At 40.7% G+C, this 24,983-nt stretch overlaps 3 protein-coding genes across 3 annotated transcripts in view; 2 read left to right on the forward strand and 1 right to left on the reverse strand.

Moving 5' to 3' along the window:
* Positions 1–24,983, reverse strand: part of caska (calcium/calmodulin-dependent serine protein kinase a) — a 165,143-nt gene that overhangs the window by 49,612 nt on the left and 90,548 nt on the right. The window contains exon 6 of the mRNA XM_085375214.1: positions 9,346–9,448. Within this exon, the coding sequence (XP_085231340.1) occupies positions 9,346–9,448 (103 nt within the window). The remainder of the gene's footprint in view (positions 1–9,345; positions 9,449–24,983) is intronic.
* On the forward strand, positions 10,605–12,234 carry gpr34b (G protein-coupled receptor 34b). Its single transcript, XM_085375138.1, has 3 exons — positions 10,605–10,647; positions 11,032–11,580; positions 11,673–12,234. Exons 2-3 carry the CDS (start codon positions 11,060–11,062, stop codon positions 12,232–12,234), a joined length of 1,083 nt encoding a protein of 360 aa, XP_085231264.1. The 5' UTR covers positions 10,605–10,647; positions 11,032–11,059.
* Positions 15,468–16,885, forward strand: gpr82 (G protein-coupled receptor 82). Its single transcript, XM_085375311.1, has 3 exons — positions 15,468–16,286; positions 16,418–16,552; positions 16,643–16,885. Exons 1-3 carry the CDS (start codon positions 15,468–15,470, stop codon positions 16,883–16,885), a joined length of 1,197 nt encoding a protein of 398 aa, XP_085231437.1.

Genomic DNA, 24,983 nt, shown 5'->3' on the forward strand with positions numbered 1-24,983 from the left:
GCTGTCAGTTTCTGGCATCATTGAACAAACACTGATACCATCTTAACACAGTGTCATGAGTGTTAAACTGTATTAAGTGCTCTTGACCGAAAGTGGAATTCTGCACCTCCTCCTGTGTTTTAAGGCTTTAGGGCTGTGACTGGGTACACTTTCAGGTTGGATCAGGTGAGGTAGCCTAAAAAGAGAGGTTGCTTTTAAGCAAACAAACAATTGCATCCTATCTCTTTTCATAAAAGCCTTTAACTTGAAATTTAGAGGAAAATATCACAAAGTCAAGAAAAGATGTGAAGGAAAGGACTTTCAGCTCCTGACTGAAATTACCCAGGTTGCCTGAAAGCACGATGAGCTGAAAGTATGATCTCCTAAAGATGCACCACGGAAATCCATGTGTTCTCAATGTGTTGTCTTTTGCAAGCTATTTAGCTCCCCCATTACTCATTTAGCATTCATTCATTTCAATTCATTCATTACAACTTAAAAATATCATTATTATATTAACAAATATTACCCACTCTGCAGTCCCCTCATATTTTTGTGCTTTAACTAACATCATTAAGATGAAAACACTTTAAATCTCGCCTTTATTAAAGCATTTAGGCTCTCTGAAGTGAAATTAATTCTAAATAACACCAAAATGAGGAGAAAACTATATAAATTGAGTTATAATCACTATCCATCCATCCATTCGCTTCCGCTTCTCCTTCAGGGTCGCGGGGGGGCGCTGGAGCCTATCCCAGCTGTCATAGGGCGAGAGGCAGGGTACACCCTGGACAGGTCGCCAGTCTGTTGCAGGGGCTAACACACAGAGACAGACAACCATTCACACTCACATTCACTCGCACATTCACACCTAGTGGCAATTTGGATTATCCAATTAGCCTATCCCCACAAGCTGCATGTCTTTGGACGGTGGGAGGAAGCCGGAGTACCCGGAGGGAACCCACACAAACACGGGGAGAACATGCAAACTCCACACAGAAAGACCCCGGCCTGATGGTGGAATTGAACTCAGGACCTTCTTGCTGTGCGGCAACAGTGCTAACCACCGTGTAGGGCTGCTCGATTATGGCAAAAATGATAATCTCGATTATTTTCACTGAAATTGAGATCTCGATTATTTGACGATATTTATTTAACCCTTAAGACCTACTATAGAACCAAGTCCGCCAGAGCTTATATTATTTTTTTACATGTTGTAGTGCCATTTGTGGGAGCATTTCAAGTTGCTATACAACTGTTATAGCCCATATTTTAATAATATGTATGCATTAAGTCCACAGTAACTACATTAATTGCAAAAAAAGTGCAATAAACTACAAAAAAATTGAAAATCGTTTTTTGTATTTTGTACATATATTTCTACTTGGAGAAATATAAGAGGCTTATCCCTCAAAGCTTTAAATACAAAAAAGTTGCAAGAAATAGTTTACAACAACAGGAAATTTATTTTGAGTGTCTTCATAGTTTTATTTTGGAGATACACCAATTTTTATATACTGCAGGAAAAACGAAAAAACAATCCTATGATGCAAATTTGCAAAGAAAACAGCAGGTGCATCAAAATAAACTATTTCCAGCAGTGCAATTTGAGTTCTAAGCATCCCAGCAACTATTCAGAAAAGTCAAACATGACCAGTATAGGTTTAAGGCCTACAAGTAAAAAACTACAATTTCCGCGAAAATGACATCACTTCCGGTTTCGGCCAGGAAATGGCGGACATGTGATAGTGTCTGTTTCACTGTGGGAAGTGTTATGAACAGCTGATCGGATCGGCAAAGCGTGTTTCTGGAATATTATGTTTTTGTTCCTGCAAGCGCTTTTTATGCAATTTTTGCAAAGCTATATGTGGAACGAAACCGTGACCGAGGACAAGCTGATGGCATCAGATGTAAGTACAACTCCTCTGGTTTCATGTGCAAAACAAATTATTGCGCTAGCTTACGCGTTCAGGTTCTACAGGGATTTAAAAAATAGTTACACAAAACGGAGCGTGCTGCTCTGACGGCTTTAAAGGGTTAACAATGACTTTAAAAAAATAATATAAAATAGTGTGCAACACCACTGAAGTTTTTTTTTTTTTTTTAAACTCTTTTCAACCAACAGCAGTCACTCTCCTCTCCAAATAACTTCTGCTTAGCTTTCCGAGCTTCCCTCGGGTCCTCTTAATCAGCGGTCTCCAACCTTTTTTGCGCCACGGACCGGTTTATGCCCGACAATATTTTTACGGACCGGCCTTTAAGGTGTCGCGGATAAATGAGGGAGGGGCTAATAATCGGCTCAGTCATTTTTAATGATCGTTGAAAGCCCAGATCGTAATCGTGATTAAAATTCGATTAATTGAGCAGCCCTACCACCGTGGCACCGTGCTGCCAAGAGTTATAATCACTATAATCATTAATTCACTCTGATAAACCCACCTTACAAAGTGTTTCACACAGGACACAACTAATGAAGCTCCATAATCTTTACAAATCATCTGTGGGTTTAACAGCTGTTGAGATTTAAAAAAATATCCACATATTAGCGATGCATAAGAGTAACACAGTAATACAGAATTGACTTGCCAACATCGCCTTTCCTTATATAAAGAACGCTCCAGAGTATCCTCTGCTCAAGAACATGAAGGAGGCGCTAAAATATCTTGTATCTTATACTACAGCATCTTGGTCATTTCACTTTTGCTCACTGACTATTTCACTCCAACCAAAGTCTTCTTTACCAGTGAGATGTGGTAGCTTAATGACTTAAAGGCATGACTTTCACCCAGGGGAGTGCACTGTCTCTGTGAATGGTCATTGGGGCTCAGGACAGGTGTTAGGTATTTTAGTACCATGGGAGCATTTACTGGATATTGTTTTATAGTGACATTATGCAGGAAAACTCTGTCATTCAATAAGGCCCCTTTGTTTTAGTTATTTTTCTCTTTGACCCAAGAATTGATGTGTGAGAATCACAGGCTGGTACAAGGTTGAAATACCACAGAGATCACTCCCTCAGCTACATTAGTTTCTTAATCTTTTAGACGCCTGTTGAAGGCCAAATGGTTTGTTTCAGATTTCACTAATGAAAGAACTCTTTGTTTTGTGCCTTGAAAATATGTCGCTGAGATAATCACAATTGTAGCTGAACTAATAAACTACACAAAGGATGCTTCTTCACCCAAGGGCAGGAAGACGCTCCCTTATCTTGGTCTGTACTGGTTTAAACTGATAATCTGCTGTCTCATGAATTTTACCCTCTATATAAACTGTTGTACTTGTGAATAAAGTTGAGTCAATTTGGGAAGACAACCTGAAGCAGTCTCTGTTTTCTTGTTCTCCCAAGCTGCTCCCGAGCTCGTACTAACACGCTGAATGGCATGCTTGAATATTACTTGAGAATATATTTGACTGTGTTACAGACTAAGGGACATTCTCTGCTGATAGACGTCCACGCCTCGAAGGAAGTCGATCCACGGATTAGGCCTTGGAAACCGTTTCCTTCAATTTTGGTGTCAGAAGTGGGATCCTGACGAAGGTAGGCACTCGTCTTTTATTTTATAAGACTGTGTTATGCCTTTCTCAGTGATCCACATAGAAACGGGATACGCTGACGAGGCCTTCTTCAGTGGCCCACATAGTAACAAGTGGGATACGCTGAGGAGCCTTCGTTAGTGGCCCACATAGAAACACAGGAAGTTGCCTGTTGTTTTGTAAATAAAAGCAGAAAGGACACAGGAAGTTGCCTGCTGTCATAAACTAAGAAGTTGCTCACCAGCAGAAAGGACACAGGAAGTTGCCTGGGGTCATAAAACGAGAAGTTGCTCGTTAAAAAGTGAGAAGTTGCTCACTAAAAAGATAAAATTGCTAGCAAAAAATCAAGTAACCTCAGGTGTGCCACAGCAAAAATAAAAACTAACTTAAATCCTTCAAAGCGTCTAAACCCCTCTGGAAATCACTGACCATGGGTCAGAATAATTCAAAGACCTTAGACGGGTCCGATAAAAAATCAAAATTAACTGTAAAATCGAAAAAAATAAAATATAAAAATAGCGGCTCAGTACGACTCCCACTTCCGGTTACGTTTAACCCACGCTCGCGAATCAATGAAGACTTCCATGATTACGTATCCAGAACATGCGGAAGTGCTTACGTGACTGATTTCGTCTCGAACTTAAGAACTATAAGTTTAATGCATCCTAATGTATTTCCGGAGCCCTATCCCGAACGATTATCGCCAGAAAACAGGTCAGTAGAAATGTTAAATACTATTTGTGATAAGGAAAGTAGGCTGATTAAAAAGTCCTGTAAAAAATATATGATAGAATGTCGTGATGTGACCAATCGCATGCTACCGCTATGGAAAAAGGGACCCGAGCCAGACGTAAATGCTTTAAATCAAGCCAGTGTAGGCTCTAGTAAATCCACTGCAGAAAAAAACTAGCCTTATATGCCCATCCGTTCAACCTACGGCTCCGCCGCCTTATGATGAAAAAACAGAATTAATAGCTGCTGCGGCGGCTGCACGTCACCAGCGCGTATATCCTGATGTAACAGCAGAATCCCAAAGGAGTGAGGAAGGCACTGAAATGACACCTAAATCAGAAGAAGATGACTGGTTTAACCTAGATCAAAGACAGGAACGAGAATACACTGAACGAGAAAGAGAGTTACAGGAACATAAAAAGCAAACAAAACAGTTAATGGCAGAGTGTGAGGAAATCATGAAAGATCCTTTAACTGAACGTACGGAAGCTGAACTGCAGCAAGCCGTTTCCGTCATAGATAATCATGTTCAGCGCCACACTAGAGTAGCGAATGGTTTGACTGTGCCAAAAGCAATAACTAACACCAGAAATTTAATAAGGAACTACTTAAAGCAGAAAAAAGAGGAAAAAACTCAAGAGGGCCCCCACAAAAACACCCGTTATAAAGAAAAGCAGGGATCACAATTTAATGACGTCAGCCCCTCCCTTCCGTTCATGATAATAGGGGACATGTGTTGCATTCAACCCCCTAAAATTTCAGAGTTAGCAGCAACCATTAAAGAACTTCCCGATCCTCTACAAAATCCTACAGCCTTTGTTTCTGCATTACAGAGAAGTACCAGATACCACCACTTGGGTGGGCCTGACTATAGATATATATTATGTCAACGAATTCCAGGTGTGACTGAATCTCAGCTTATTGAAGAAGTAGAGGAACTAGACCCTAAAAATGACCAAGCAGCCAACACCACCTCGTTTTTGTGGATAAACGATGACAAAATCACAGCCTTTTTTCAAAATCTAAAGAAATTTCTGCTCACAATGTCTAGAGATAAAATTGATTTAAATGCAGTAACCATGTGTAAGCAAAAGCCAGATGAATCCATTCTAGTTTTTATGAAACGTTTCACGCACTGCTGGACTAATGAGGCATGCATGCCTGAAGGAGGAAATGATCAGATTTTCATAACAACATTCTTAAACAATATTCATCCAGAATGTTCACAACTATTGAAGCTGACTGCCACTGATAATCTCTATGACATGAAAATAAAGAACTTTATCACACTTGTCAAAACAAAAGCTGGTGCAGATCTTTTCCCCAACAGCACGAAGGCTAAAAGTGTTAAGATGATGTTGAATTTTGATGTTGAAGGCTCAGAGGAAAGTGAAAAAATGATGTATGCAGGGGCCCCGCCCCCTCAACAAGCGCAGCAGGGAGATTTCAGAAGGAGAGATAGGAGTGGAGACGTATGTTTTTACTGTGGAAAAATAGGACACTGGAGGAGGGAATGCAAATCAGCAGCACGTAGGTCTCAACCACAAAACACAGGACCAGCTCCTGCCACTAGGCATCAGCAGAGCTCTTACAGACAAGGTAACTGGCAACGCAGACAGGAATCACATCAAAGAAACGGCCCCTTTGCACTTAGGCAGCAACCTTATAATCTACATTTTAATCCCCACCCATATGATAACGAAAGACTGGACCGACAATAGGGAGGCCCAGGTGAAGATGAGGGACAGTGTGAAGCACTACACACGATGCTGCATTTGCAATTGTCCCGTAACACAGAAAGCTTGCCCATGTTAGATATAGAGATAGGTGAAAAGACTTATTCCTTTTTAGTTGACAGTGGAGCCACTAAAAGTTCACTGTCTGGAAAATTCTATAGTGGGCCTGTTTCCTCTGTGTGCATCAACACCATGGGAATAAACGGAACTCTAGTGCAATGCCCCAAAACTCATTCTCTAAAAACACGCTGGGGCCTAAAACCAGACGAAATTACATATCATCCATTCATAATTATTCCAAACTCGCCTGTCAATTTATTAGGCAGAGATTTAATGGCAAAAATGAACTTGTGTATTTCATTTAACACAAAGGGTGAAATGTTTGCAGATACTGATAACAGCTATGTTTTCTAATGCTCTTGCAGACGTAACCGTGAAAGCAGCTGCTGCCTCACAGCAACCACCCAGAAAGGAAGTATTATCTTTGCCTTTACAGCTGCCACTTGTCACACTCCCAGACTATTTAGAAACAAATGTTGACCTAAAATTCATACAAGAGCAGGCCTCTGCCTTAGATTACACTTACTGGGAAAGTAATGATTGTACCTTAGATAACAGAGACGGCTTATACAAAAACCTTGAGGGTTTGATTGCCCTCCCATCTTCACTACTGCCAATCCTTGTCCGCCATTTTCACGGTGTGAGTCATGTCGGACAAAGAGGGGTAATAGGAGCAATAAAATCAAGATTTGTAATCGAGAAAACATCACACGCAGTAAAACGCATATTAGCAACCTGTCTAACATGTGCACGAACTAATGTAGGAAAACCAAAAGCAAAACATCAGCATTTACCACAACCAGATTTCCCATTTCATACATTACAAATTGATTTTACACACATGCCAGCACAAGGAAGCATCAAGTACTTACTGGTAATAGTGGACCAATTTAGTAAATGGGTAGAAGCTTACCCAACATCAAAAGAAACTGCAGAAGTAGTCTGTCAAAAGTTGTGCAATGAAATAATACCCAGATTTGGAATACCTCACCAAATTAACAGTGATAGAGGACCTTCATTCACATCAGAAGTAATTCAAAAGTGTGCTAAAACTCTAGCAATAGACTGGAAATATCATGTGCCATACCATCCTCAGAGTTCAGGAGTTGTAGAAAGAATGAATAGGACCATAAAAAATCGCCTGACTAAAGCAATGATAGAAACAGGAATGACCTGGATCAAACTACTTCCTCAAATCCTCTGCGAGATTAGAATGACTCCATCCGCAGCAACCAAATTATCTCCATTTGAAATAATCATGGGAAGACCGTTTCCAACACCATGGTCAGCCTCCAGAGGGGCACCGCTATTGGAAGGGGACATAGACACTGCATTGTCTGACTATGTTCATAACCTGGTAGAAACACTGAATAATAACTATCAGAAAGTTTGTCTCTCTCAGCCTCTCCCTTCCATAGATCCAACCCATCCGTGGAAACCAGGAGATGCGGTGTTGGTAAAGTCGCTAAAACCAAGGGCACTCGGGGAGGCCGCGTGTTCCAGCCCCCAGACTGTACTTGCAGTGACGAGAACCAGCATCCTAACAGACGGACAACCTCAGTGGATTCATGCCAGCAGGGTTAAGACCAGCCCCACCAAACCACCTAAGGCGTCGGATCAAGTAGATGACGACTCAGGCGAGCCAGCGCCCGGATCCAATACACCTACACACACACAATCACTGATTAACACACAACGCCGGAAAGAGCCAAGACTCAGAAAGCCCTTTGATCCCCCGCCTGAACAACAACAAGGTACTCGAACATCCAGCAGGAACAGAAAGCCTAGAGTACCACACAATGTCTAACCTGATAAAGCTAGACTCATTCCATCCTGATAATGGAGAAAATGAAATGCCCATTGTCATCACACGACGCTTATACGGTGTCTCTCGAACCTGGGACCAGGCCAGGAGACGACTAAAGAACTGTCTTTTTTATATATTTAGGTTATTAATCATATCTACTGCATTAACCTTAGGATTTTTATTTGATATTAAGCCTGCTCGACAGACCAGTTACATTTTATGATTTGCTTTTTATATTATGTTATTACATTTGTGATTTTTCCTTTCTATTGAGTTATTATTTTTAAAAATAATAAAAGAGGGGAACTGTTAGGTATTTTAGTACCATGGGAGCATTTACAGGATATTGTTTTATAGTGACATTATGCAGGAAAACTCTGTCATTCAATAAGGCCCCTTTGTTTTAGTTATTTTTCTCTTTGACCCAAGAATTGATGTGTGAGAATCACAGGCTGGTACAAGGTTGAAATACCACAGAGATCACTCCCTCAGCTACATTAGTTTCTTAATCTTTTAGACGCCTGTTGAAGGCCAAATGGTTTGTTTCAGATTTCACTAATGAAAGAACTCTTTGTTTTGTGCCTTGAAAATATGTCGCTGAGATAATCACAATTGTAGCTGAACTAATAAACTACACAAAGGATGCTTCTTCACCCAAGGGCAGGAAGACGCTCCCTTATCTTGGTCTGTACTGGTTTAAACTGATAATCTGCTGTCTCATGAATTTTACCCTCTATATAAACTGTTGTACTTGTGAATAAAGTTGAGTCAATTTGGGAAGACAACCTGAAGCAGTCTCTGTTTTCTTGTTCTCCCAAGCTGCTCCCGAGCTCGTACTAACACGCTGAATGGCATGCTTGAATATTACTTGAGAATATATTTGACTGTGTTACAGACTAAGGGACATTCTCTGCTGATAGACGTCCACGCCTCGAAGGAAGTCGATCCACGGATTAGGCCTTGGAAACCGTTTCCTTCAACAGGTTTCTGCCTGTTGTAGTTTTAAGTTGTTCATTTATGAACTGGAATCCATGAATAAACAATTCAAATGGTTTCCAGCTTGTAATTGTTTCCAGTCAGCCAAATTGGAAGCAAAAAATATGTCCAGTAAACTTTTGGCAGATCCTATTAATGATGTACTGATGAATGTACACGCTCAGTTATCATGAATATCATATTCTATAATTTCAAGTAAAGTATTTATATATAATATGCTGGGAAAGTCACTCTAAATTATATCGATATGCGTCATAACTATGTGTTTTTCTCAGTTCTTCTTTATGTCACAAGAGTCATAAACCCTGTGTCCCTTATGTCACAAGTGTTTAAATGGTGTCTTCAACAATAAGTTCAATTATGGAGCAGAGACGTGTTCTGTCTCTTTGATCCCATCTTAGTGGAACTTTTCCCACAAGTCAGAAAAAATAAAAATCTCCCTAAACAAATGGTGACAAGGCATGCAGGGAGAATCCCGCTGTGTTGTGGTGTTTACTGTACCTCCTGCCACCAGTCCTGACTCTCCGAGCTGGATCGCCACTCCGAACCCGCCCAGCTTCACTGGAGCAGAGTTCTCTTTAGATGCCAGCAACACGCAGTGAGGCTGAGAATGAGAGAATGGAGAAGGAAACAGAGATTTTAGCAAATTAAAGAGTGAAATTCTCCTATAAATAACAGACATTAAACGAGCCAGACACACCCCAAACCACCACCCACCACGGCCACACACAAATAACTGAGAGTGTGGGAAGATCAGAGTAGGAAGTTTGCTGTAGTGTCTTTATACGACTCCAGTTATTTTAAATACAACGTTGACTTTTGCTTTTTTTGATCATGCTGTCGTCACACGCCATGAAAACACAGATCGCTATTTTCTTCCCAAAGCATCAAGTAATGCAACCACAACATTTCAGTCGAGCAGTTTTGCACATGGCAACACCTATTTAGATTCACATTTCATTTCATTAACATTTGTGGTCATCTGCAGCATCCTTTCTATGATATAGTGTTACTTTGTGGTTTAATGTGGACTGATACGGATCTGAAAAACAGCAGACAGAAACAGTTTTACCGTGCGGTAGCTGTTGAACGGAGTATTAAAATTTCTGCTTTTGCTCAGACCTTTCTAAATTCTTTCTAAAAATCTTACGTGAGGACATTAAATACCATTTTGAAAAGGGGGGGGGGGGGGATTACCACAGTTGACCACACTCTGCAGATTCCTCCAATAGCCAGAGTCCAAGGTGGAAAGCATACTGTACACAAGTGAAGCATGCCCTGTGAGTATTTCCCCTCTCTCTCTCTCTCTCTCTCTGCTTCTGTATGGTGCTCGGAAGAAAAGAGGGGGGCTGACTACAGTATGAAATTTCCTCTGTGCAACATTACCGCATTCTGCACTTCAGCATTTCTGACTGCACAGCTGTGGACAGGCGCTTATCTTGAAAGTGAGATAGGACAGTTAGGGAAGCCAAAAAGAAAAAAAAGAAAAAACTGAAGCTGAGTCTACACAGTACTATTCTGTGACGATGATAGTATTTGCTCAACGCGAGTTGGACTACAGGAGAAAATCGAACATGAGATGACACAAGGAACTATTTCCATTTTTTCAGAGCGGCAAATTTGGATTTTTCCTGCATGTTCAACTTACAGGGATATCCTGGAGTACCTTAGAGGAAGGCAAAAAGACTGCAAAACCTGTAAGTGTGTATGTGTGTGAGGTTGGAACTGATCCTCACCGTTCACACAGCCCTTTACACAAAGAAAGGAACGCATACTTCTTTTTTAATGAACTCCAATAACTAGGTGAGTGTTTTGAAAAGTTCCTTTTTTTTCCTTTTTTTTTTTCACACTGTGTGCAACACAATCGCGCTGAGCTTTGAGTTGAGTAAGCAGTTTCCTTTTACTGCTATTTCATTTACTGATCTTTTGATATACTTCTCTTGAAGTAAACTGACTGAGCACATACACATCATTTTAAAACTGCTTGGCTGCGGTAATGTGCAAAAGATACCAAAGAAATCTTGAACAGGTTATTCACATGTTTCTAGGGCTTTCCAGTTCCTGAGGTTATGATGGTAAGATTGTGTTTTGCAGGGCAGATTAATGCTCACACCCACAAACCTGTACGTATGAAAGCCCTTTCCCAAAATGCAAATTATTCCATGTGTGCCCCTCATCTGTTTGCAGGACTGTCAATCCCCTGAAAAAAGACACCATGGCAAAAAACTTCTCCTGTAAGAACCAAACAACAAACTTAACCCTTGACCCGTGTGGAGATGACGACACACTGCAGGTCCTGCTGGCAGTGAGCTACTCTATAATCTTCATCCTGGGTCTAGTCGGGAACCTGGTGGCTCTGTGGGTTTTCTTCTGCGTCCACTCCAAGAAGAACTCTGTTCGAGTGTTTCTCATTAACATTGCATTGGCAGACCTGCTGCTGGTGGTCTGTCTGCCATTCAGGATACTCTATCACAGCCAAGGTGACAAATGGAATCTGGATCCCACCGTGTGTAATGTAGTGGGACACCTCTTCTACATGAACATGTACATTAGCATCACTCTGTTAGGGCTGATCAGTGTGGATCGCTACTTTAAGATCCACCAAAGTGTAGGAATGCAGCACAAACTCTGCTCCACAAAGCTCAGCTTCGCCCTGTGTGCCATCGTCTGGATTGTGTCCACTTGTATCCTTTCAGTGATGGTGTCATCAACGAATGACTCTCCACATGTGAGCAGGTTGGTAAAACCTTTAAATCTTCTTTTTTTTTTACCTTACTGCAGATCTGCAGTGGCCAACTTGTGTGACAAAATGTATTTCCTGTGTCCAGGTGTTTCCACTACAAGAAGCTGGATAATACAAAGTGGAAGGCTTACATCAACATGTGTATGGTGGTTCTTTTTTGGTTAGTCTTCATCTCTCTCATGATGTCCTACGGGAAGATCGCACTCAAGCTGCTGAGGACATCACAAGCAAATCCAGATCTGCCCAACTCCACTCGCTACACTCGAACGGCCAAGAAGTCCTTCTTCATCCTCTTTCTCTTCTGCATCTGTTTTGTGCCCTATCACGTGGTCAGAGTGTTTTACATAAAAACGCAGATCACAGACACTTCGTGTTTCTGGATGTGTGTCGCTGACAAAACCAACGAGGTGGCTCTGCTGTTTTCTGCCCTCAACAGCTGCCTGGACCCTGTCATGTACTTCCTGTTATCCTCTTCAGTGAGGAAGGAGGTGCTGCGCTTGGTGAACAACATGATCTGCTTAAGAGATGTTACAGGCATCAGTGGGAGCAGCTCCACTGCTGAGATGGATAGTAGAAATGTAAGGACTGACAGAGAACACCCAAACACCAGTCTAATTAGTAATACAAAGATAGAAAGCGGTTTATAAATCCCCACACAGCAGAGCGATAACTCTACTGACGTAAACGTAAATATGACAGAAGCCAGCAGAAGAAGAGGAGCGTGACAGGGCAGCTGCTGCTCTTGCCTGTGCGCCTTTACTTGGTGCTTACCTAAGAAAAACCTTTGAACTAAGGCTTATTTTGAAAAGGTTTAGGACAACTTCGCATTATTTTATGCAGAGGAAAAGTACTGGCTCTGTTACACTGTAGGGCCTATGATTAGTCCTGTGATTAAACATTTGTGTCATGATGGGAGTGGGCTCTTTCCACTGAGCCTCAATATATAAGACTTGGAACGACAGAGGAATATCTATCTGCACCAGAAACTTGGACACGCAGTGACAAGGAACACTGAAGCTGGTGGTCCCGCAAGTTACTGTGGGTTTTGTTTTCTGTAACAAACCCAGTCTGTAACTGGGTTTGTAGATGTGTCGTCTTCGATGGTAAAGAATCCCCCAAAATTCCTGAGACCCACCTCTGGAAACTTTTTTCATGTAAATCCGTCCTTAATGTTACGAGTAATCCTGCAAATTAAAAAATATGTCCTTTCTTATTATAGAGAAATTTGAATGTACTTGTGTGCCATGAGACATTTTGAGATTTCATCATCAGCATCGTTTTGATGTTTGAATCCAAATAGTTTCAAAGATGGAGGGCAAAGTAGCAGGGCAACCCCTCGCCACACACACACACACACACACACACACACACACACACACACACACACACACACACACACACACACACACACACACACACACACACACACACACACACACACACAGAGCTAGGGGTGTTTGACTTTGCCAGATGTGACAGTAAAAAAGCAAAAATAAAAATACTTAAGTCCATCAAAGGCAGGACCACTTGGACTTTAATGCTTTTTTTTGCATAAGCTGATGTTTTCATACTACACCGCTCGAGTGAAACTGTGAACTTAATCGGGGACTGAGCAGTTCCTTTCACACCCATATGCTGCATTAATCTAGTATAAGCACTGATAAACGAGAGACACAAACCACAATTACACAGATAGAAACATGACAACAAGTCAATACTCTTCCCCTCACAGCATTTATCAAAACATTTGTCACATACTGTTTAAATATAAACGTGTGTGTGACCCTGCAGATGGCCATATGTCACTAACAAAACACGCTGAAGACAAAGTGAAGGAAAGGTGATGGGAACTTTGCAGATTTGATCAAAGCCTGAACTTTATGATATTTATAACAGCATTAGAAAAAAAAACCAGGGAAACGCCTACTGAGGTGAAAGCATGGGGCTTCACTGTTAAATACCACTTCTCACAGGGCAAAATGCCTTTTACGTATTAAGAAAAGCTCTGACATTTACAGAAGTCTGTTTTCAAAGTTTGTTCTGGATCTTGGTGTGATTTATTTCATAAAGCTTATGTTAATGTGCCAAATTGTGCTTTTCGAAATAAAGTAGGATATAAATAGTCCTGTGCTAATCAATGTTTATCATGCAGTGTGTCCCTTATTATGGAAGGGAAGTGTGTGTAGGAACCAAACAACTCTTTCTGCTTCTCATCTAGAACAACAGCGCCACCCCAAGGCAGAAAAGGGACAGTGTTTAGACATTTTTGCAACCCAAGCCAAACATTGTGTGCAGAAAAGATGAACGGATGAGTAAATAAGCAGAAAGATGGAAACTAATTTGAATGAGAGAAATTATTTATTTTTATTTAAAAGTGAATATCAAATTGAATCACTGATTTGAACGCTTAACATGCAACACACAACTGCTCCTTATTTTCAAGTCATACACAGCATACCCTGAAACCAAATGAGGAAGCCTGCTAGACAAAACATAGTATTCTAGTTACGAAAATACCACACCCCACCGACAACTTGCCATTTACAATAAAGCGCCACTTCGACAAGGAAGACACTGCAGAGAAGCAGCGTGTCATGCCTGCTGTTAAAACCACCGTTTCTACTCTACCCTCAGAATACTTCACATGGGGCAGTGTCATCTGATGCCTGCAGCCTTTTATTGAAACATCTCAGAGGACCTGTTATTGGTATGTATCATGAAGCCAAACGCATCTCTGAGCAATGTTGTGTTAGTCAAGTGCACTTAATTTGTTAAATGTTACATTTTATCACTTTGAAAGAAAGAAAGAAAGTATTGCTGACAATTTTGTTGCTTTTCCAACAACTTGTACTGAGAAGTGCTGGACATTCAAGTTAAGACTGGAGAGCATCATCATCATCTCCTCACCGATCAAATGTTAAACCTACAGGAAACTGTCATCTCTGTGACCTACTTCTTTAAATACTTTATGGTGTTTTACACAGGAGCATATCAGTTTCTCCAGTCATCCCTGTAAAACATGCATTAAAATGTGTCTATTTTACAAGCCTGACACTTCGGTATTGCCCATTCTCTAAGCATACAACTCTGATATAAGACGACAAATTTAGTTAGACTGCTTGCAAAGCTCAGGTTAACCCTTTAAAGCCTGAACTGTAAAATAATTGATGGAAAATTCAAAGTTTTTGTTTTTGAAAATGGAGTGTTTGTTTAACCTCCTGACAATTAAAAAAAATGTTATTCAAAATTAATTTTGCATGTTTTAGTTTTAATTTATATAATATTTGCTACATCTACGCACAGCAGAACTGTAGAAGAGTAAGTTAAACTATGCAACTAAAGAAAGTACATGTTGGTTTGAGGAGTTCTGCACCCACAGACACCAGTGCACTGACAAGCCATGCACATAACACATAAGAGGTTAGCTTCTCACCCAGAAAAAAAAAAACTAAAACAATAACATGCTAGCCTGCAGTGGGTTACTAAGATATCATGAACTGTCATGATCCCACACCTCTCACACTCGGACACATGCTGTGCCTGAGTTATGCTCTCAGCTGGAAACCTTAAACTCTTTTTAACCCTGTGCTGCAGCCTTCAGAGCGGTTTGGGCTGTGCCCACCGTACGTTCAGTTGCACGTCAGGTTACGGTGTACGGTTAAGAAGGGTTTCTGGTCAAGTCTATATTTACAACATCTGACTATCTGAGCTGCTGATTTTGGAGCTTTGTCACTGAATAGACTCAAAGTTCCTCATATACATTCTGAAGTAATGGTCAAGTCTGATTTTGCTAAAAAATAAGTAAATAAAAATGTTTTGACAGTTCAGGAAGCCTTGATGTCAACAAGATTTAAAAGCCAGCTTCTGTGTTCTAGATCAAATGGAGGGCACGTTTCCATCAGAAAACACTTCGTCCACCACCTGTAACTTCTCCCTCTGCCCGACTGCTGCAACGTTATATTTCCTTCCCTCCGTCTATGCGCTCCTCTTCCTCACCGCCCTCCCAGGGAATGCACTCGCTCTCTGGGTGTTCCTGCGGTGCATCTCCAGCTTCTCCCCCATCCACATGTATCTGTGCCACCTGAGTATATCCAATGTGTTGTTGTCCATCACCACGCCCTTCCTCGCAGCCTACTATGCCGAAGGCTTGGTCTGGGGTCTGAATGATGTCCTGTGTCAGCTCGTCCTGCACGGCATTACCCCGGTGCTCCACGTTAACATCTATATAAGCTTAATGATGCTCACTTGGGTGGCCCTCAGCCGCTTTGCGTCCCTAATCCAGAACACCCACGCCTCGAGGCCCAGCGCCTGCACCACCCTGCTGCCACACACCTTCTTCGCTAGCCTCAAAAAAGTGTCCTTCGCCAACGTCGTGTGCATCACTGTGTGGCTAATGTCAGTGGGGAGCATAGTGCCAGTGACTGCTTATTACGCAGTGCACGAGGCTATGAACCAAACCACCAAAAGTGACAAATCAGGACGTGGGAAGGTATGCTACAGCCCTGCTGTGGAACTCGGAGGCAGTCTGTCTCAAACTGCCACTGTGGTCATTACAGCCTTCTTCTTTGTTATGTACCTGCTGGTGCTGCTGTCCTACGTCACGGTGCTGAGGCATATCCGGCGCTCACGTCGCAACACACCAGTCACAACCTCCCAGAGACTGCTGAGCAGGGTGTTCCGAAACATTGTGGTCATCCAGGTGGCTATGAGTAATTTTATACTTTAAAATAATGTTATTGTTTAGTCACTTAATTCCCTCCTCTTGAGCCAAATAAATTTCCAATATACTTCACATATTTCATTAAATTTTAAAAAACCAACTCCACACAGGTCATTCTTTCTGTTTGCCTGCTGCCGCACCATATCTTCAAACCCATCTTCTTTTCTCTGGTCCATGAAACTCCCCTTCAATGTTCCCCCACCAAAGAAACTTCCAGCTGCCACCCATTCTCCGGCATTATCGAGGTGACTGCTTTTCATATACAGATTGAAAGTAAAAATGTCCCACAGTATGTGGAAATCTGACATGATGATGGTTTTCTTGTCCCTCTCTAGCTGAAGAACTGCCTGTTTCTTCTTGCTGCACTGAGAAGCTCAACTGACCCCATCATGTACTTTGTGCTGGACAGGACATTCCGCAATGAAACCCTCAACATTTTAAGGTGGAACCAGAAAAACTCCACAACACTGCAGGTGTTCTGCTCAGGTACAGGAAGTGCCACTCCGAAGTCCGAACAGCAGAAGGAGGAAACCGCAGTTTGTGGCACTGTGGAGTGCAGTCATGCAAGTGTTATATAGTTAATAATACTCATCTTTTGACTGCATGGGAAAGCAAACGTACTCAAGTTTCTACTTACAAAGCAGCTCATGAAAAAACTCGAGCAGTGAGTAGGAGAAAGGTAGTGGCACAACACTTCCCTTTTCACAAGTCTGTATCATTACTACAACTCAAAGCAAGAAGTTCTTGGTCAGTTTGAGTAACACGGTCAGTTTCAACCAAATACACCAGGACTGCATTCACAGTCTAAATTTCTCTCTCGTGCAGCTTTAATCCAAGTTTTCATTTAAATGATGTCCTCGTTATGTCTGAGAGTATCTTATTACTTCACAAAGAAATCAGCATATCAGACACGCGCTGACCAAACGTTAACAGTTAAAGCTCAATGTCCTCTGTGCAGTGATCTTTTAATATCAGCACTCGCCACTGGCCACACGTGCTCTGTCCTGCTGTGCTTCAGCCATTGCTCGGCTGTGAGACTGCAGGACTGCACTAAGATAACAGAGCACCAAGAACATGTCAGACTGTCAGTCCCTGAAAACTTAAAATGTAGAAATGTTTTTTAAAAAGTTAAGACTTTAAAAGAACTGCACGCATACACACACGCATTAGTTGAACCTGAGGAATAAACTAAAGAAATTCCAAATTTCATTTTCCTGTATTATCAGGTTGGACCACCTGTGACAATGGAGCAGCCTAAAGTAGCTTTCAGTTGAATATGGATACTTTGGTTGTGGTGTTACTGTTGTTTGTGAAGCTCTGTGAATTACACTCCTTTGCTTTGTGATATCCTTACTTGTGTTTATTTGAAATGAAGTCTCAGTATATTGAAGTTAAAGTACTCTGTGCCTCCAGCTGCATTCTTTCCCTCCCTCTCTCTCTGTAACCGCTTCTACACATTCACACTCTGGTCCTACTTACATTTCGCTACTGTTGCAAAGTTATTTTTATATCATGCAATAAATATGTGTATGTCCTGTATCACTTTGTGCTCTGTCTGTTTCTATATACTCACAGCATTTTCTCAGTCCCATTCAACATACCACACAATCACACAGTGCTTATATTTATAGCTAACGTTCACACACTCACTCAGATAAATACATTAGGGGTAAAATATGTGTTTCTTGGAGGAAGCCCCACGCTCGCTCAATCCTTAAGTGAAACCTACACTGGGACGGCATGTGTCGCCACATGGGGATCAAACCACCGACCTTGCAGTTGGTAGACAATAGTGTAGGTTTCACTTGAGGACTGAGCGAGCGTGGGACTTCCTCCGAGAAATTTTTAATTGTCTGACACTTCTATCTCTGCATCCTGGTAAAACTGCTACCGTCTTCTATATCAGTGTACGGTGGAACTGCATTGATTGCGACATAAAAAAGAAAAAGTCACCAGGCAACAGTTCGGTATGCGCAGCGAGGCTCTGACAATTCAGTGTTAATTCAGTTTCGGGAAAACTTTGATGTCTTGTGTTTAGGGAAGTTGCTTTTTTAAATATGCATTTAAGGTAACAACAAATAGATTTGTGCTTGTCTGCCCCTGGAGTTTACCAGCCCAGGTGCATCTAAGCAAGATTTCTGCTCAAACATTCTGGACGTTTAAATCTTTGTGTTTTAGAGGACCATTAGGAATTATGGTTTTCTCAACTTATTGAGGCTGGCTGCAAAAAAAGAAGGCAAGAAACATCTAAGATTAGTCAGTCAAGAGCTTAGAAACAACACTTCTAAACCCGAAGTGCAGCTTAGTTTTTGAATTCTTGACAAACACCTCTGACTGTTCTACGGTCATGAAAACAATTTTTTTTAAAAAAAGAAAAGGAAAGGAAAATCCATAAGAGAAATACTGCAGCTAAAAGTAGGTTTTTACTTTTGAATCAACTCCTTATTTTTCTGTTGTTGCTACTATTTCTATATCTGAGATTCATCTCAAACCTTAAAGCTCCTACCCACAGTTGTATTGCTTTGTCCTTTTGGAGGTCTCTGCTGTATTCCTCTCCACGCATTTCATTTGTCTGCTCCGTTATCTATTCTGATGTTTCAGGTTTCTTTAACTTTGACATCAATAACTGTTTACATTATGTAAATACAGCACTTTTGCTATTTGCCATTTACCTATTTCTGTTTGATACCACAAACTTTGGAATTGATCTAATACTAAGTAAAGCTTATATAGGGGAGAGCAGCGTGTCATGACTTATGATAATAATTTGCTAATTCTGAACACATTTTAATGATCACTGTGATTTTCACTTTCCATAAAAATTAACTAATAATAATTAGTTAATACAGCAAAACCCACCGTTAAGCTTTTCATGTATTGTGAAAAAGGCTTTTTTGGAGACCTGGAATGTAAATGTGCCCGTCTCTAAAGCACAGGCCAGGTCAGCTTCTGCTGTTTAAATGTGCTACTGACTATAAATAAAACAGACTTAACAGTCAAAACAGAAAGACTCAGATATTTTTCATAGTTTATTTTTGAGGTATATTAAATAATAAAAAATGTATATGATAAATCAAATAAAGGTTTTAAAGGTAGTACAGTAGATAGTATTTCATTGCAACAAAGAAATATCCTTTCAGGTGTAAACTGAAAGTACAAGTCATTACAAATACAAATTACTTAATAGTGGTAAAATGGTAAAATCACTCTTCTCTCTTTCTGATTCACATGCTGTGACGTGACATCATGGTGTTGCACTCGTGCATGCATGAAAATGTCTGTAGTGAGGTCCTCATGTGCAACAACAAGCGATCAGTGTTTGATGCCTGTGTGTGAAAAGTCTTTTTCAGTATTTGTGTGTCCATTGATTCTGAGGGTTTAGACTGTGCACTATTGTTTGTGCTGATGTTGTGTGAGAGTGTGTTGAGGGAGTTTTCAAGAAGACAATGTTCTGTGAAGTGTGGCTCCTGCAGATGTGTATCCCCTGGCCCCCAGGGGCCGCAGTAGCTATTCAGACTGAAGCAGGCAGCAGAGAGTATCAGATACCCTCCAGTGTGCTCTCCCCCAAATACTCACAGACAGACAGGCACAGGCCAGAGGAAAAAAATAAATAAGTAAATAAATCAACGCCAAAGAAACATAGCCAGGAGAGAAGGAATTCACAGTGAGTCGGGGGTGGTTGGAAGAAGAGGAAAATAACAAGTGGAGATGTGCTAAGCTCAGCTGCAGGCCATTTTTGGAGCTTTTTGCTAGCCGGAAAATAAGTGAAGGTTTTCATGTAACTGGTGACTACACCTGCTGAGATATCGCTTTTGAATTGTTAAATACTTTCTTCTACTTTATAGCTGGACACCTCACACATCTTATTTAAGCTTGCAAAGGCAAGGGCTCCTTGACACATGAGTGCTAACTGGGGTCTTTCACATCTCTAAAACTCTATAAGGGGAAACAGACAGAGAAGTAGCAGAAAACAAAAGCAAAACAACCCAGTGTGGTTTAAATATAGCATGAACAGGAATTCTTGTTCTTGTTAGGTTAAAAGTGTTGTGTTGAGGAAGGCCTTCACACTGCAAAAATTCAAAATCTTAACATTTCAGTGAGATAGATGAACTTTTAGGACAGTGCATCTTGGATCTGGAGAATTTTCACTTGCTCAATTGGCAGATTTTTCTTTCACTTATTTCAAGCAAAAATATCTTTTAGTAAGTGAAAAAAATGTGCCAATGGAACAAATGAAAATTCTCCATATCCAAGATGCACTGTCTAAAACAAGTTCAAACATCTCACTGAAATGTTACTCTGTAGCTGATTGTGTCTTATTTTAAGTGTCATAAGATTTTTTTGGACTAGAAATTAGACAAATGTACTTGGTAAGATTTTGAATTTTTGCCATGCATAAAAGATGCACTCAGCCCGTTACTAACAGTACCACCCAGCCTTACATATTCCTGTTTTGTCGCTCATACTTGGGACATTCACAACATTGAATTTTAAGAGATTTCCCATTTCAATTACCTTTAAGGCACACACACTAACATTAGCCGTTTAACTAGTAGCAATTACATGATAGCCACATTAGCTGTAGTGGCTCGCAGACTATAGTTAGAAAAAATGAGCAATTATTGCAGGCTATATGGGACAGAAGTCGTATGGCTGACGTGTAAACTTGTAAACTTTAGCCAACCTCTGTAATAAAACACATTCCATGATGACATAACATGATGGTCAGGACTTGTGGTCTGGTGTAATATTATGGCTGGAGGTTATTTTCGTTTTCCTGTGTATTCGTTTGTGTTTGTTATCAATTAACAGTTGAAATATATTAGCAAGAAGGGGAGCTGAAATAAATGAAGTCACACTTACTTACCCCCCATTAACCCGTGGCAGCCCACTGATTGCCAATGTTATTCACATCACTCTCCCAATCATTCAGCTTCATTAGAAACGCCAGAGGTTTGCATTAGGGAGTATCAACAAAAGACCTCTGCGTGTTTTGCATCTGTATACACTTTCTGTTTACACAAGGGTGTGTGCATTGTTTGTGGGTCTCCTCAGACATTGTATTATTTCCTGTGGTTTTCCTCTGCTGCTGCTGAGGACTGTGACTGTGGTTTCTTATGCCTTTTGTGGGGCTCATGCAACATGCACTCGGACACAAAAGTGCATTACTGCCAGCAGCTTCAGGAGGTGTTCTGCTGCTAATGTCTGAAAAGTTGCGAGCTGTAGTAAAGATTGCAGGGGTTTGTTTTATTTAGGGTTTTTTTTTGCAAGTCTTTAGGTTTTCGAATGCGCACCTCATACAGGAATTGCATGAAACAGTCAAAGTTCAAATGAAGCAGCTCCTATGTACTGCCATTAATACAACACCTGATGTTCCTTATATTTTAATCAGCTGTAAGGCTTAACATAAGGTGAACTTTGCAAACTAGCAGCAACCTGCAATCGTTTTATTGTCGCACTAATTTTTAATTTCTGCTGTTACTCAATTTGTGTCTATACATGTGAGAGGACGAAGGGACAGGGGAAAGAGAAAAATATTTTATTCCTGGTTGACTACACAATATTGGACTGATTCCCACTTTGTTGAAGTTGAAGGAAACCAGCGTTGTTTTTATACATATATATGGACTGGTTGATTTAACTGATCTCCCAGCACGTTTCACGGGGGTAGGGGAAACTAAAGTCATCTCTGTTTAGATTAGACAAACAAACAAATGTAGCTGCAAATTCATAGGAAAAACTGACAAGCACTGGGCTACTCAGAGGTATTATTTTGCCATCATACACAGACACATTAAAAGCAGCAGTGCACGTCCCATGCATATTACTGTGCACGTTTGTGCTCAACTGTGAAACTGCAATGACTGAGTTTCATGGTCGACACCTCAAGGCCCATTGAAAGCCATTAACAAAGCCATTCACTCCACCCATCAACACACAAACAGCACTAACGACGCTGCTAATAGTCCTCCAAGTGTACCACGAAGAGGTCCGAGAGGAGAACGACCGTTTTACCTTGTAAAAACAGCTGACATTCAAGTCACTGACAAGCAGTCAGTGGGGAAATGAGTCTCCTATCAATCACACTTCCCCATTCAAATGTAGAAAGTGGTATTTGCTTCAAAGCCACCCCAAATAAAGCCGAGAATAGGGTCTAACATGTAAGCACAGTGACAGACAGATATCTGTATCACCTCAGTCTGTCTTCCAGTAAACAGGCTGAAACTAGCAACCAGTAAGCTGAGATATTTACAAAACTGTGCGTCACTGACATTTTAAGATGTTTAAATGTAATAATCAGAATCAGAATAATAAAACATTTAAAGTATTAGTGATTGCCTTGAATATATAAATGGTACGATGCCATAGCAGGAAATACAAACCTGTCCTTTGAAAAGTAGCAGCCATCGCTGCCTCTAGTTTTGCTGCATTAAGAGTCGAGGTGCAAATGACCAGAAAACCCCAATAAACAATATATATCATCAGATTATCACAATAAGGGCTGGGCCATATCATACCGTTCATGGTAATACTGGTATAATGTTGGGCAATGATAAGAAAATGAAATATCACGATAGAATATGGGTAAAACATGCATGCGCAGTGTTTTTGTTTTCATACGCACATGGAGGAAAAAGCATGGCGGCAACAGAGAATGAGAAGGGCGAAAGTGGATCGTTGAATGAAAAAGATGAACCAGAATTGGTTTTTAAAAATGCTGCAACTTCAGTGGTGTGGAACTGGTTTAGCTTTCGTCCCTCAGATACAGAACAAAGCACTATTTTTGGTAGCGCATGCTAGCGGGCCATCGTTATTAACGTGTTTTTTGGAAAATACGGCACACTTAAAATCAATCCTTTGATTTTTCTGAAAATCGACAGTGCCCCTTATAATCCAGTGTGCCTTATGTTTGAATTCTGGTTGTGTTTACTGACCTCGAAACTAATTTATGTGGAACAAGGCGCTCGAAAATCTGTCAAATGTTTTAGTACGACTTTGCTAAGCTACAAAGCTGCACCGCTTGATGGACTGTTGGAGCATTACGGCTATCGTAGGCAGGAGCCTCGCGGAGTGATACGTACTGTGCTTCAACGTAATATTACCGTATTCTGTGTGTATAACCTTTTTTTAAGTTTGTGGATATTATACGTGGTTATGCTGAGGATATCGTTATCACAAATTTTCAAATGTATATCGTGATAAATATTTTTGGTCATATCGCCCTGCTCTAATCACAATACTTCATTCACAATTAGTGTATCCAGTGTTTGACACACTTCAGTTGAGCTGATTTAATAGAAGTTTGCTCACCTAAAGCTATCTTAGCATTGTGGTGTTTGTGCTGTTGTTTATAGTATTCCCAGAATATTTTATTTACTTAATAAAATATCGCTATTCGGTGTCTCCGTGCAGCACCATACTTTATCACTTTTTACCAGAGCTTCAGTAAAAACAGCTTTAATGTGGGTCTAGCGATATTACACATGCTTTTGTCAGATGTGTGTTGCCGACTACGTACTAAACAGTTGACTGAATGACTACATTTAATCTAATGGATAGAGTTACATGCAGATAATAGCGCAGCAACATTTAAAGACACATTCACTGTTCCTATATTTTGTATTCTGAACAGACTCATCTTTACTTTCAAGATTGTCCAACATGCTGCTTTCTTTCTGCAGATATTACCCACAGGTATACATTCGAGACTTACAACACAGTAAGAAAAACTGACCTATCACAGACCACCAGAAGCTCAACAAGGGACAAGCACAGAGTCTGACCGCAGCGCACAGCTGAGTCAGCTCTACCGTGACGAGCACAAATTTAACTAGAAGGCTTGAAGCGTGAAGTTTGTGCAATGTTTTCTTGCAGACACACAATGTTATATGCAAGACATGGACACTATAAAATTTACAGAGGGAACACTTCCTGTTCCTTACATTCAGAAGATCTGACTGCAGATCTCACCTTAGCGCACCTGGAGAATGAAGAAATACTATTGCTGCAAACGAAGGTATAGGTCTGTGTCGGCACCACACTCTCTTTCCTCAGGTTTACATCAAAGTGTTGCTGTGTTTATGGTTTCCTCAGACGGCTCAACACAGAGCCCGGATATGCTTTGCAGATTCAACATTCAGCATGACTTTACTTCAGAACAGCTGGCTGTATAGCACAGACACCAGCAGAGGTGGGACCAAGTCATTGTTTTGCAAGTCTCAAGTAAGTCTCAAGTCTTTATCCTCAAGTCTCAAGTCAAGTCTCAAGTAATGTCAGGCAAGTCAGAGTCGAGTCTCAAGTCTGAAACTTTGAATTTCAAGTCCTTTCGAGTCTTTAAAAAAAAAAACACGAAAAAATAATGTTGCAGTTATGCTAAATGTAAATATTAGACCATGTAATTTTTTAATCTGTGTTTTTCTCAACACATGACAAAATAGTGAACTTAGAAAATATACACAAATTGTGAAATTGCACCTCTTTAAAATGCAGCTCAATTAAACCTAGCTCCAAGAATAATTTTCACCGACAGTTCTGAGATAAACTGCATGTTATTCTTGGATGCGGTTGTAGGACCGGCTTTGAAATCGCATGACAAAAATATCATACATAAATAAATGATTTTTTTTTTTTAAATATCATTTTAAAAAAAAACTGCATCACCAACGTAGCCTGGAC

This window comes from Diplotaxodon limnothrissa, linkage group LG16, assembly GCF_057381915.1.
Source record: "Diplotaxodon limnothrissa isolate DT_005_m linkage group LG16, D_limnothrissa_male_GT1.1, whole genome shotgun sequence".
Classification (NCBI taxonomy): Eukaryota; Metazoa; Chordata; class Actinopteri; order Cichliformes; family Cichlidae; genus Diplotaxodon; species Diplotaxodon limnothrissa.

Bases quoted from the DNA above. Each gene is read 5' to 3' on its own strand.
- gpr82 (XM_085375311.1), top strand. From the start codon at position 15,468: ATGGAGGGCACGTTTCCATCAGAAAACACTTCGTCCACCACCTGTAAC. The intron at 16,287-16,417 runs GTGGCTATGAGT...AACTCCACACAG, and splicing joins GAAACATTGTGGTCATCCAG to GTCATTCTTTCTGTTTGCCT. The intron at 16,553-16,642 runs GTGACTGCTTTT...GTCCCTCTCTAG, and splicing joins CATTCTCCGGCATTATCGAG to CTGAAGAACTGCCTGTTTCT.
- gpr34b (XM_085375138.1), top strand. From the start codon at position 11,060: ATGGCAAAAAACTTCTCCTGTAAGAACCAAACAACAAACTTAACCCTT. The intron at 11,581-11,672 runs GTTGGTAAAACC...TCCTGTGTCCAG, and splicing joins GACTCTCCACATGTGAGCAG to GTGTTTCCACTACAAGAAGC.